At 46.3% G+C, this 13770-nt stretch overlaps 1 protein-coding gene across 4 annotated transcripts in view; it reads left to right on the top strand.

Annotated features, from left to right (window-relative positions):
* Positions 1-13770, top strand: part of FUBP3 (far upstream element binding protein 3) — a 48815-nt gene that overhangs the window by 14601 nt on the left and 20444 nt on the right. For all 4 annotated transcript variants that reach the window (XM_082628728.1, XM_082628727.1, XM_082628730.1 and 1 more), the window contains 4 exons: positions 8152-8185; positions 10529-10578; positions 10944-11015; positions 12301-12358. In XM_082628728.1, coding sequence (XP_082484854.1) covers positions 8152-8185; positions 10529-10578; positions 10944-11015; positions 12301-12358 — 214 coding nt within the window. The remainder of the gene's footprint in view (positions 1-8151; positions 8186-10528; positions 10579-10943; positions 11016-12300; positions 12359-13770) is intronic.

Raw genomic sequence — 13770 nt, 5'->3', positions numbered from 1 at the left:
TTCTCACCGCTTTTGAGGTGCGCCCTACGGATGCAAGAAGCTGCCTGCTGTTCTTGGCGTGACAGTGGTTCCATCCAGTACTTTCTTCATGCTTCTGCTGGAGCCCATCCAACCAGTTCCATCCCTCTGCTCTATGACTTGTGGCAGCTTCTGGTAACCAGGGGGGCCCAGCCCTTCCTAACCTGGCCACCGCCTCCTGCCCTTCTAGTCTCGCTCCCCCGTTCTGCACTCTGCAGCGGCCTAATCAGCTTTCTTCTCTTTGCTCTTCCAGAAACACTTCCCCCATCCCAGCCCTTTACCTGGCTGACTCCTGCTCACCCTCAGTCTCGGATGTGATGTGACTTCCTCCTGGAAACCTGTTCTCATCCTCACCTGTTGACTCTCTTCAGTGCCCCGCTCGCGTGCCCCCTCAGGGTGCCCCCTCCCTTCTTTCGTTTCCTTCGCCCCCTATACTCCTTCCTCCCCCCCTGTTCCCCCTCTTCCTCCCGTTCTCACACGCCCACCTCATCGGGAAGTAATAAATGGCACTCCGCTCTAAACTTGGACAGCAGTTCACTTGTCCCCTTCTTGGGGCACATTTCATCTTCTTTATTCTGCAGGTGACGGGAACGTCACATCCCTCTCCTACCAGATTCCACGTGCCATCATCATCAAGACAGTTTATTTCCCTACCTACCTCATGCAGTGAGTGAATAAATGCTTGATACCTAAGTTCTCCCTCTGTGTATCCTATGATAGCATTGAGGAAATTTTGTGAAAAGGAAGCTCCAAATTTAAGAGAATAGTATTAGCTAACTGATTTAGAAATGCAAGTTTAACTTTACTCTAAATCAGAAGTTGGCAGGCTTTTTCTTAAAGGGCCATGTAAATATTTTAGGCTTTCAGGCCGTATGGTCTCTGTCCCACCCACTCAGCTCTGCCATTGGCACTCGAAAGTAGCCTTAGACAGTATGTATACAAATGAGCATGGCTGTGTCCCAATAACTGGTTGTTTACAGAAGTGGAAAGCTGGCCCTCAGGCGTAGTTTGCCAACCTCTGATCTCAAATCAGCCTTGTCAAATGATTAACTCTAACACTTGCCTAATCGTCAGTTAGGAAGGTGTACAGAGGGTCCCCCCTCCCCTCATTTCCTTAAACAAATCTCCTTGTCTCAGGTTCCACTCTCTGTCTTGACTGCTGGAGAAAACAAGTGGTTTCTACTATTTATGTCGAGCTGGTTGACAGATGGAAGAGGCACTCTTCCCATTGTCCCCGCCGTATTTTGAGGGGCGATGAGAGCATCTTCTCCAGTTTTTTTTTACTCTGGGAGAGTTTTAGGTAATCACGTCCCCTTGAGCTTTTTTAGTTCCAATAGACCACACTCTCTTCCTGTCTTCTCTGTAAAGAGTGGCACCAAAATCAGAACTTGGGGTGAATAAAGCACCATTCCTGCCATTGCAAAGGGTCGGGGTTGGGGGACGGGGAGTGTTATGCTAGTGACTTTGAAAATATGCCTGCCTTTTCTACCAGAGACTTACCTTTGATACTTACGTAGTACCATCTTAGATTTACCACACTTTCCGGTCTTCTTGTGGAATGAAGGAGGGAGAATTTTTAGGGGTGCTACCAAATGAATGATATACAGGAAGATCGGAATAGAATATGGTCCTTTCCAAGTTTTATTTCAGCACTTGTGGCATAGGGCAAGGACGAGGAGGAAAAAAGAGTGAGGAGGAAAGAATGTTTTAAATTCCAGACTTTCAGAGAGAGAAGAGGGATGAGAGGTGCCCGTGCTCGGGAGTGGCGAGGGCCAGTGTACCTGCAGCTGCATGGCAGGGGCGTCCGTGCAGCTGCAGGCACGGAGCCTGCACCACCTCAGGCAGGAGCCTCTGCTTTGGAAAGAGAGAAAAATGCATCTCAGAGATGCTCGTACTCTCCCTGTATGGAGGGTAAAAATGATGCTACAGGGATGAAGAGCCAAGACTAAAACCCGGTCCCTGAGAGTTGGAGGGAGTGGGGGAAGATCTGCCTTTTACAAAGTAGGGAAAGTAAATCAGGGGTGTTGTCAAGCAGTAGTCTTCAAGCTGGGGTGCATGATGTCCTCCCAGGGTTAGGTGGGTGTGGACAGGTTCACGGGATCCTTCTCCAGCTCTTACACTTCTGTGCACCCTCTCCCCTAAAATGAATCTCTCTGAGAATTGTGTCTCTGCTGGGGATGCCACGTGGGCCTTCTCCTTTCCATGCCCCTTTTCACATCGCCCTTCTTTAGTTTATGGCGGTTCGTCATCAAGAGCGGTAAAATCCTCAAATGCCTCAAAAGGGGTGAGTCCAGGATTCTGAGTGGGGAATCCCAAGATGATAAAAGCATGAGAGTCTTGGTAAGAAATATTAAAGGGGTCAGGATCTGATTTTTATTTTATCCAGGTAGCAGCTCATGGCAGAGGCTCATGCTGTCCCCTCCTCCCCTCCATCTGATCCATCCGGTTTAGGATTATAATTCAGAAGTGAGTTGTAGTCACGTGAGTTTATATTAACACATGTGTGAGTTGGAAAAGGGAAGTGAGCTTTTTTTCCCCTGGCAAAGTATGATCTGACTGGTTGGTTTGACAGTTGGCTTAGCCAAGTAGATGAAATCGTAGACATCTTCCATGAAAATAAATGAGCTAAATCTGCAGTATCAGTGTTGCAGCAGAGATATAACTGAAGCCACGTACAATACCTGATTTTTTTTTTTTTTTTTTTGGCGGTACGCAGGCCTCTCACTGTTGTGGCCTCTCCCATTGCGGAGCACAGGCTCCGGGCATGCAGGCTCAGAGGCCATGGCTCAAGGGCCCAGCCGCTCCGCAGCATGTGGCATCCTCCCGGACCAGGGCACGAACCCGTGTCCCCTGCATCGACAGGCGGATTCTCAACCACTGCGCCACCAGGGAAGCCCCCTGATGTATTATTTGCACCCATTAACCTAGGAAAATAACATAATTGTCAAATCAAAAGGGTTTCATAGTTTTTCAAAATTCTTTTAGGGAATATATGACCCAGAGTGGTTCTTGACCCTGGCTGTATGTGAAAACCACCTGATTAGCGCTTTTTTTTTTTTTAATTTATTTTTTATTTTTATTTTTGGCTGCGTTGGGTCTTCATAGCTATGTGTGGGCTTTCTCTGGTTGCGACAAGCGGGGGCTACTCTTCGTTGCGGTGTGCAGGCTTCTCATTGCGGTGGCTTCTCTTGTTGTGAAGCACGGGCTCTAGGTGCGCAGGCTCAGTAGTTGTGGCACGCGGGCTCTAGAGCGCAGGCTCAGTAGTTGTGGCACACTGGTTTAGTTGCTCCGCGGCATGTGGGATCTTCCTGGACCAGGGCTCAAACCTGTGTCCACTGCATTGGCAGGCGGATTCTTAACCACTGCGCCACCAGGGAAGCCCCCTGATGAGCTTTTTGCAAAACTAAATATGCACTTACCATTCAGGCCACAGTTACACTCCTGGGCATTTATCCCCAAGAAAAGAAAACTTGTGTTGACACAAAAACTTGCCCACACATCTTCATAGCAGGTTTATTCATAATAGCCCCAAACTGAAGCCGGATGTCCTTCAACAGGTGACTGGTTAACAACCTGGTACCTCCATGGTCTCCATGGAATACCAGTCAGCAATATAAAGGAACAGACTGTTGATACCTGCAGCCACCTGGATGGATCTCTAGGAAATTACGCTGAATGAAAAAAGCCAACCCCAAAAGGTTACATACTGTATGATCCCACTTATATGACATTTTTGGAACAGAAAATAGATTAGCAATCACCAGGGTTTAGAGATGGAGTGGTGGGAGAGCCCGTACAGAATAAGAAGAGGCCGGAAGGAGCCCTGGAGCCTGAACTCCTTATTGTAGAGGTGTCTAGAGAAGTGGTTTGAGCAAGAGCGGGTACCTGATAAGTGGCAGAGGAAAACTTGAACCTGGGTCCCTGTCTCATGTGCTGTAATAGGGAGTGCTTGAGAATGGAGACTCCAGAGTCTGAGTTTGGGGTTTGAATCCCAGCTCTGCGTGGTGTTAGCTGTGTGGCCTTGGGCAGCTTGCTTCACTTCTCTAAGTCTGTTTCCTCGCCTGTAAAATGGAGATAATATTTACCTCATGAAATTATCATCAGGATTGTAAGAAATTATTTTCACATTTTTAAAATACTACTCACAGTGTAAGAAGTACTCATATCTCCATCAGAACTAGTTACTACACACATACTAAAATCACATGTGTAATTGAAATTATAACTTTATGAAATACATACCCTTAACATACATGGTCCCTTCTGTTTTCTGTTTCATTTTTTAATAAAGCTGGTCATGACCCCCTAAATTGACTTCATAACCGCTGGATGAAATGAAAATAAGGCATAGTGCTGTAAATAAGTATCATACCCTTTATTTTTCCTCTTAATTTTTCTCCCGAGACCCTTGGGTGGGCACTGGAACTGGGGAGGGGTGCGGGTGGGGTCCTAACACCTCTGCTCTCCTGGAGACCAGGGTAGGTTGCTGCTCATCCCAGAGCCGTCTGCTTTCCCCATGAGATTCTCACCTTGAAGGCAAAGATGACCTCGTTCACCATTTCACGCCCAGGACCCAGCACAGTGCCCAACGCCTGAAAGGCGTGACGGTTCAGAGGTCACGTGGGCATGGGCACTCGCTCACCTGTGCCCTTTTCTGAGGGCTTGGGTGTGATCGCGCCTCCATCGGTCAAATGGGACGGGTAGTAACAGCATCTGCCTCGCAGGGCTCTTGTAGGACTCAGTGGGTTCGTGCAGGTGAGGCACCTACAGGAGCGCCCTTTGAAGCTACTGGTGGTCTTTTTCCACTCACAGAGCATGTCAGCTGCAAGTGAAAGTGACATTATTGAGATAAACTTGGATTTACTCTCACCTTAAAAAAAAATAATTTGCCAAATTAGTTACAGATTATGTGTCTAGGGACTTACAGCTGAACTTAGCGTGTCGTGTGTTGTGACTCTGGGATGGGGGTTGCTGCCTTAGAACACAGAAAGCCTTCCTATTGTCCTTGGCAGAAAAGCTTTTTAAAAATGCCTTGGAAACTGCAGACGTCCCTGCAGCTAACTGCAAGTCTCACTGCCCTTAACTGGGGCTCGGAAAGGCATCGGTCAGAGTTGAGGAGACTGGAATCCAAGCACGGGCGCAGGAGGGTTGTGTTCAGAGGCTGAAGAGGAAGGTTTGGTTTATTGCTCTGTTCTGCAGGTCACGGGTCACATAAGAACTGCCGGCGCTTCCTCTCCGGACCTGCCTGCTCACCTGCTGCAGGTCTGCTGCTCTGTGCGGGAGGCCGGCCTGTTGTCTGCGCTGTGACGAGGGATGACGGATGCTTTGGTCCCTTGAGCTTTTCTGAAGGGGAGTGGGAGGGGGTAACCGTTAAGATTGTTGTGTATTATAAAGCTGGGTGTGTTCCCCAGCGATATTTTGATAGCATTTGTTTGGGGGGAAGAAAATGGAGACGTTTTTCCTCCTCACTAATGGGGGAAAAAAATGTGTCCAGTGCCTTATTTTTTTTCAAAGATCATGATTGAAACTGGCAGAGGGTTACTCTTCAGAAAGGATTTCTCTTATTGTAGCGTGAATATTGTCTCTAGGAAGCTCACCTTCCTTTCCCATTGCCCGGGCGGCCTCCCATTACATAGCGCGCAGGATACGTGAGAACCACACCTGTGCACGCTTGCGCCGAGGGGAGCTTCAGAGGCAGGCTGAGCCGTGGTCGACCAGCAGGTGCCATGAACAGGAAATAGGACTGATTTTATTCAGCACTTTTCCTTTTTTACAGTAAAATGACGGTAGTTACCATAAATTGAGCTTGATAGGCGTTCCCATGTGCCTCCCTCTCCTGACCCCTTTTCATCCTGAAGGCGCAGAGAAGGCCCCCTATTCGTGGAGTCGGACGTTAGCGGTTTGCTGTATGAGTGCCCAGTGCCCCTTATCTAACTGCTGGTTTTCATTTTTAGGCATCAAATGGGAATGTTTCCGAAGGGAATGAAACTTTAAATGGCGTTGCAGCCTTGGGCTACAGCATTTGCATGGAGGAGGGAGGCGATTTGTCCTGCTTAAGAGTCCACCAGCTCAAAGAGTTGGATCTGGATTTGAATTTGATTTCATTCTTCAGTGCTGTGGCTCTCAGCAGTCCGTCTATTTGTGGGATGGTGGTGTGTGCACTTTTATTTTCGATCTCTGTAGGCGCCTCCACTTGGCAGCAAAGCAGTTGGCTGTCAGAAATGATACGGTGTGCATGACACCCGTCACACGTACTTTGCCAACAAAAAGGAATTTCCTTTTTCTGATGAGCACAAAATTTCAAATGGATTTTGACCACTTACCCTCTGACTGTTCTTGTGAATCTCATGAAGTCCTTTATGGTAGTGTAGCCCTTTACTGTGTTTCTGTGGCTTTTCTGGCTGAAATATCAGAAAATCATCAGCCCTTTGACACCTCTTACCAAATAGCACAGGAGACCAGGAGCCAAGGTCCGGCCACGTTGCCACGTTTGGGGACTGGGCACCTCTCCTCTGTGTTTGCATCATTTCAGGACATTTTAGTTCCTCTGTCTTGCCTGGATCCTTTACCCCTAAGAGAAGAATTCTGACAGTAAGCAGGGAAGCTGAGCTTGACCCTTAAATAGGAACAGGGGGCCAGCCATACTCAGCAACACTCTGTCGTGGACCTTCTGCTTCAGTGTGTTGTTTTCATACCCACTGCCTTAGGTGTGGGCGTTCCCCTCTCACAATGTCCACTTTTCACGTGGAATGGGAATCATGAACACTGCCTATCCCAGGTGAGGGCGTTTGTCATATTCAAACTGGAAATGCAAAAAGAAAATTTTAAGATGCAGTAAAAAACAATTCTGTTATCCCTGAGATAAGCAGGTTAATAGTATATAATGTCAGTATTTTGGCTGTAGACCATTATGTTGCTGTTGATCCGGGAGAAACATGGTATTGACTCAATGGCTTCTTGTACTTTTTGCTAGCGTGTTTCTCCGTGCTTTTTATTCTTCTTCTAAAACATCATGATCTGGTTTCTTTTCCTTTGTCGTTTTATGACCAGCTCCTCCCCGGTCAGAGAATGACAGGGTTAAGTTCAAGCAGAGAGGAGAGCTATATTGGAGGCCTAGATTTCGGATGTCAAAGCATTCCAGTCTTTGTTCTGAGGTTGATGTAATTGATCCTTCCCCACTTATCGCATATCTGTCCTTCTTCTAACTTTCCCCAGAGACATATTTTTGAATGCTCGTGTTAGCATATTATAAGATTCATTCAATTCTTTGTAAGACAGTTAGGACTTATACTTTTTTGTTGTCTGCTGACCGTGTTTTCTGGGCTGCATTTTCCAAAAGGGAAACACCACAGAATCATTTTTTGCTGATGGCTGGTGGAGACACTCATCAATAGCTGAAAGAGGAGAAACGAACAAAAAGCGTAGATGAAATGTTGTGGGGCTATGATTGCAGAGTTGGTTTTCATCATTAGAGCCTGTTGGGCACCGTTGTCTCTGTGAAATGGGCTTGAAAGGCGGTTGCTCACTCTTAGTGTCCACTGTATACAGACGGCGGTGGTGGCTCAGCGAGAGGCCCGGGGAGGGAGGAGGCCAGATCCTCTCCTTGAGATGCTTGTGCTCTGGAGAGGGTAGGGAGAGTGGAGGGGGTGCCCCATGGCATGGCCGGCGGGAACATATGTGCACTTTCTTAGTGACTGCAGCTGCCACGGAGCAGTCTTTAACAATGCTTCCGAGCTAGGAGGTTAAATCTTCTCATTTGTTTTAAAAAGAGAAAGAAGGGACCCTCGCCATCTTTACATTGAGTTTGGATCCCAAGCCGGAGGGAGGTAGGAAGAGAGAGGGATTTAGGCAAGCAGGATTTTCTCCCAGGCCTCTCAGCATGTGGACACACAGATCAATTTCTTATCCTGCGTTCAGCTGGACACTGGGTTAGAGACTGTGTTGATCACGACGTCCCCTCCTGTTTCATATCATATAACACATTCATTTCAGCCACTGAGCCTAAATTACTGTTTGCTTTCTTTCTCCCTTTCTTTTTTTTCCCCCCTGAAATGGTAAGAACTCATGTAAGGATGAAGTTAGTTTATCCGTGCTAATGCTTTGATTTTTCTTTTCTCTTTCTCTTTGCCACAGTAGGTAACCAGTTAGGGGCCTTGGTACATCAAAGGTAAGCAGTGGGTTATGTTTTATTATTTATTGATCATTTCTAATTGTTTATTGATCCACCATCTGTACTAGAGTGTTAGAAAGTCAGAGGTTGAGAGTGTGAAAAAACATGGGCTCGATTTCCATAAGACTCAACTTTTTTTGTAGTCCTTTCCAAGACAGTGTAAGCTGAAGGGATAAACTAATACAAGGTATTAAAAAGCAGCCGTTATCTTCTGTAAACTTAGAAGACTTCTGGGATGTTGACGCTGCTCTTGCTGCCCACATACATTGAAGTTAAAAGTAGAGAATGTGAGGATTGTCCTCCTGGTTGGATGGTTTTCCCAGTATTTGTTTTATGGACCCTAACCTCTTCGCTTGAGGAAAGCTGTGCTGAAGAAGTGTGACTTGCTGGGCTTTCACAAGATGGAGCTTTTGTTGCTCCAGTAATCACGGTCTGGGAGGTGGGAGCCCGGGTTCCCCCACTGTAGGGAGAGGCCTCGCCACGGCACCTTGGATGGCTGCCCGGTTGACTCCCTTCCTTAGTTTCCCCTCACAGAGTTCCCTTAAACACTGAGGATTTAGAGAGAGACAGAGACCTCTGGGCTTTAAAAAGACCAGTCTGTAAGATGGAATATTTGTGGTCACAGTGTTGTCCTTCAGAAAAGGATAAAATATACAGGAAACCGCCAGGAAGGCTTCTCTTCCCTAAGGGGTGAAATTTTATGCTGTGTATTTGTTACTGTAACATGTTATCCTTAACCTTCACCAGCAATGATACAGTTATGTCCTCTTGTGTTCTATGCAAATGTTTAGGAGTTTCTAGAAATCACCAGGCATCAGATAACCAAAAGATCTATTCTGGGGTTTTTTAGTTATTGTGTCTTTGTTTGCTTTGTTTTTTAATGAATTGAAATGAGGTTGTGTCAGTATCAAATGTAACTTTCCTATAAAGCCATAGTTAATCAGGATTTTACTTTCCAAAATGTTTATACTTTATGTGTTAGACCAGTTTCAGCCTTGCATTTAGAATAGAGCTTTGTCTTCCAGGAAGCCAAAAGCAGTTTATCCTAATACGTTTTTTCCTCAAAGAGAGTCTGCTAAAATTGTTCCTGTGGGCTGAGGAACTGCCTGAGTTTTGAGTTGTGCTGGTGTTGAACCCCTTCTAGTAAATTCCCCAGTACTGTTTCCTGAGAGTAGACAGCTTGTGCTGCGTGTGAGCAGCAGCCTGGTGGCTACACATACAGGAGCACTGTTACCCTTCACCACCATCAGGGAACATCCCAACAGGGACCCCCCGTCTATTGTACGACCTACTGTTAGGCCAGCCGAGCCTTGGCATTAACAGCCACACTCTTACTGATCAGGAAGCCGGGAATTGCCTGATTTCGGTGTGAATTTGGATATCCCAAGAGGTAGAGATAATCCCTGTGCATATGTAATCTGAGGATGTAAACACAAGAAGTCTGTTTGCTCGCATCAGAATGATACAGTGGCAGTACTATTTATGATATTGCATTTATGATATTGAAAACATGCACTTTATTCATTCCTTTCCATGATGGGTAAAATTCCAGCTGTGTTGAGAGATGTTTAAAAATGCTTACTTCTTTTTTTTTTAAACTACTTGCATTTAGCTTCCTCCTAAGGTAAATGTTTAGATTTAATTGCTTTCTGGGGTGTTGGACAAATTGGATATTGTCCACAATATACAGCAAATTTGAAGATTTGTTTGAAAGAGCCAGTGCAATCGTTGTTTGTTTTTTTTTAAAAAAAAATAAAACACATAATGGACGGGGTAGCATTTAACAGAAGTACGTTGCCAAGTAAGCAAGGTAATTATTCTGTACTGGTCAGCACTGTTTAGGCCTCGGTTGGATACCGGTTCCATTTGGGACGTCTCACACTAAAAGGCAGATAAATTAGAGGGAGGCCAGAAAGCAGTAAAAAGATTGGGAAACAAGGAATATTGAAGAGTAGTTGTCCCTCTTCATCTAGGGAGACTTGAATAGAAGTCTAAAACACTCCCCACTCCCCAGAGGATCTTCAGGTGTTCAGCAACGCTGAGGGTAGCTGTAGGAAGAAAAAGCAGTTGTTAGTACAGTTGATGGTTTAATGAAAAAAATAGAGGTTTCCTCCTCTGACACAAGGAAAGGGGAGGCTTGGATCTTTTCAAGGAGTGATGGACCGAAGGGTTCATTAGATGACAGTCCTTGTGGATGGTTGTGGACTTGTTAGCCAAATTGGCATGATTTCTTTTAAGCCTTTATCTTCTAACATTGCCAATATGGGAAATTCGGGGAACCTAAAATGACTGCAGAATTCTTTATTCTGTGTATTTTTCCAAAATGTTCTTTGTTTTTAGGGCAGTAATAACAGAAGAATTCAAAGTGCCTGATAAAATGGTTGGATTTAGTAAGTATCCACATTATCTACTTTTTCCCTCATTTCTGTCCCTTATTTTCATTTTAATCTCTTGGTGTGAGTGTCACCCGTGGTAGAATGCTCTGCACATCGTGTTCTCTAGAGCCCCGGAACCAGGCTGAGGGGGAGACCGGAAGGTTGGGCCCTGGGTCCCCCCCACCCCCGCCCCCACTTCAGCTAGAGAACCCCGTGTCGTCGGCTGTGTTTCACATGCAATTCCTGTGGGCTCGCTGAGGCCGACCTGATGTGTTGTGCTGTGAGCCAAGCGCAAATGTTTGCTGAATTGATTGTCACACGTGTGTGGTTAAATATGGAATGAAGGGGGCGTGGTCTCACCCTGTTTTAATTTGTTTCAGTTATCGGCCGGGGAGGTGAGCAGATTTCACGGATTCAAGCAGAGTCTGGTTGCAAAATTCAGATTGCCTCGGGTAAGGGCTACTTTTTTTTTTCATAGATGTCAGTTTGGTAGAAATCGGTCCTTTTTTTACAGAGTTTTTCATATTTAGTACCTTTGCTTGTTGCTTAGAAGTTTAGGGGCTTGGGTAAGTATATGTAATTGCTGTTTTCCTTGCACTTTTGGAGCTGACCTCCCAGTTGAGAACCAGAAAAACCAGAGCAGAAGTGGGCCCAGAGGTGGTGCCGCCCGTCTGGCCTCTGGGGAGACCCTCTGCAGCTCTGGGCCCAGTGTGGCCCCTCCCAAACACCTGCTGGTCTAGGACCTCTGTTTTCTGCACCAGAATGTTATGCCAGACATAGTGGGGCGTGGACGAGTCCTGGGGCTCTGGGCTCACGCCTGGGGACTGCTCGCCAGCTCCCCTGGATTAGACCGTCCTGCCCTTTGTGGAAAGAGGCCAGCTGAAGGTTCTGGCTAAATTAGCACATGTTAAACACAGTTCAGGACCTTTCCCAGCCTGGTGCATTTTGACCATGTGATATGGAGAGAGACAAACTGAGGAAGGAGAGTTTTTACTTTTCGTTTATAAGTTTCATCATCTGAGTCTGACCTCTTTCCACAGCAGAGGATGGGATTTGGAGGACATTCGACCACAGAAACGTTTGTCATTTTAAAAGATACTTAGTACAGTGTCTTGAAGGCAGTCACTGCTGTTAGCTATTTCTCTTTAATTTTTTTTGAATATGAGTTTTCAGAGGCAATTGTTTTTAGGAACAAAATAAAGCGTCGTGTGTGGTGTTGGAAAGTAAGATTTTTTTCCTCTCTTGTCAAATGACCTGGAACCAGTTCCACATGGATGTCACTGTTCTCTTGAAGTGGTCATGCAATTACTGGTCATAACTCTGATGTGCATGCCATTAAATTCCTTACGAGTGTGCCTCAGAGCTGCAAACAGATAACCATTAAACTACACTACAAATGGACCAACTGAGGAACAACGGGTTCAGTGACTCTGGCACTTCCTAGCGCGCAAGCGGGTCAGATGTGAAGCTGAGGCTGGTAATCAGGACCAACTCAGAGACCTCTGCTGCGTCCTCCCAGCTTCCCGTTCAGGCCTTGTTTTCATTTGGAGAATCTAGGGTGGAGCTACCAGCTTGATATTCTCTCCACAAGTGGAAGCAAGCTGTCTTTTTCTGGGAGCCGGGCCTTCTGTGGGGCTGGTGTAGGAACCAGCCCAGAGAGACAGTCTGTACACAGGCGAAGGTGCACGGTTGCCTGATGCCCACCAACACACCTCATCTTCTTGATTCTTCTTATAGAGAGTTCTGGGATTCCAGAGAGGCCCTGTGTACTTACCGGAACCCCAGAAAGTATTGAGTAAGTTTATTTTATTTACTTTTTCCTTTCACTCTTCTTCCTCCTTCCCCAGATGGGGAGAAATGGAAGGGCAGAACCGTTACTGAGCACTGTCCATCTGTGCGGCAATCTGGCCACGAAAGCAGGTGCTCCCTTAGAGAAGGATCTGGGAGGTTGCCACGCCAGGGGAGTTGTTCTGTTACCTTAAACACATAAGGTATCACCTTTTTTTCAAACCCCACAGAATTTCTCACAGCTGTCATAACATCTGCTTCATAAACCAGGTCCTCGAGAGTGTACTTTCACCCTGTCTGAATGCTCTCATTAACTCGCTTCTTCCGTGTTAATATCTCCTTTACCTGAGCAGGTCTGGATCAGTAAGCCTCTCACTTTGTGAAGCATTGAGAATCCTGGCATCAGGTCTTTTGCCTGGGGCTCATCCCGTTGCCCTTCTGATGTTTGTGAACCAAATGAATCTACTCTTTGTGGCCATCGCTCCACTCAGAGGGCCATATGGACCGGCCAGAGGGTGTTTGGACTTTTGGGGCCCTTACTGCAGCCTTAAGACGAGCATTGCTCTCCTGGTACACGCATGCTTGGAGCCTTGTACCAGATGCAGGCCTCGTAAATCCAAGAAGCCCCTGGGGAAAGGGGAGGTACTAACTTAGAGTCTGCTCTCCTTCCTCTTTCAGTCTACCGAGTAGCGTTGCATTTGGGGACAGGGGTGCTGAGATTATGTCTGGCTCAGTAGGTAGGGCTGTTTTATTGTTTCCATTTCTCAGGGAGTCTAGATGAGTTTAAATTTTCTTGTTCTGCTGTAACATTGCAAGCAGTGAACCAGAATAAATATCACTGGCGGGTGTGCATTATAGGGCAAGCAGGATGCTTTTGCTGGAGTCAAGGCACTTTTCTTCCAACACAGGTTAATCTGGTACACAAGCAAAATATTAAAAAGCTGCCGTAACTGAGAAGATACACAAAGGCTCAAGACTGCAGAAGGCAACATCTATTTCCTGCCATTCGCTTCTTTCTTCCTGCTCTTCTAAACATTCCTGCTTCCTCTTCTACCCAAGCAGTGGAGGCAATGGGATTACAACTTCAGGAGGAAACAGTTTTTCTTCAGTGCGCAGCACAGCCAGCCTGTTGAGTAGCTGAATTTTTCCCCATTAAAAGAACCACAAAATAGATTGTACGTGGTGACTTAAAGAATAAATACTGCAAATAACAGCCAGGGGAAATTCTGGTGCAGAAAAGGAAATTGGCCCAACAGATGACCTTGGTAGGCTGGGTTGTTCTATTTCAGCATTGCCATTTCCCTCCCCAGTCTCCAGGTAAATCAGCATAAAACCCCATGTGAAATGCAGCCTCTTGACAATCTGACATGAAAAGCACAAAGCAGGTGTATATGACTGTGCAGCTGCACCAGGGCCCTG

This window comes from Mesoplodon mirus, assembly GCF_964341445.2.
Source record: "Mesoplodon mirus genome assembly, chromosome: 1".
Lineage (NCBI taxonomy): Eukaryota > Metazoa > Chordata > Mammalia > Artiodactyla > Ziphiidae > Mesoplodon > Mesoplodon mirus.
Note: the sequence above shows the minus strand (reverse complement) of the source record. Positions and strands in the feature narration are given on the sequence as shown.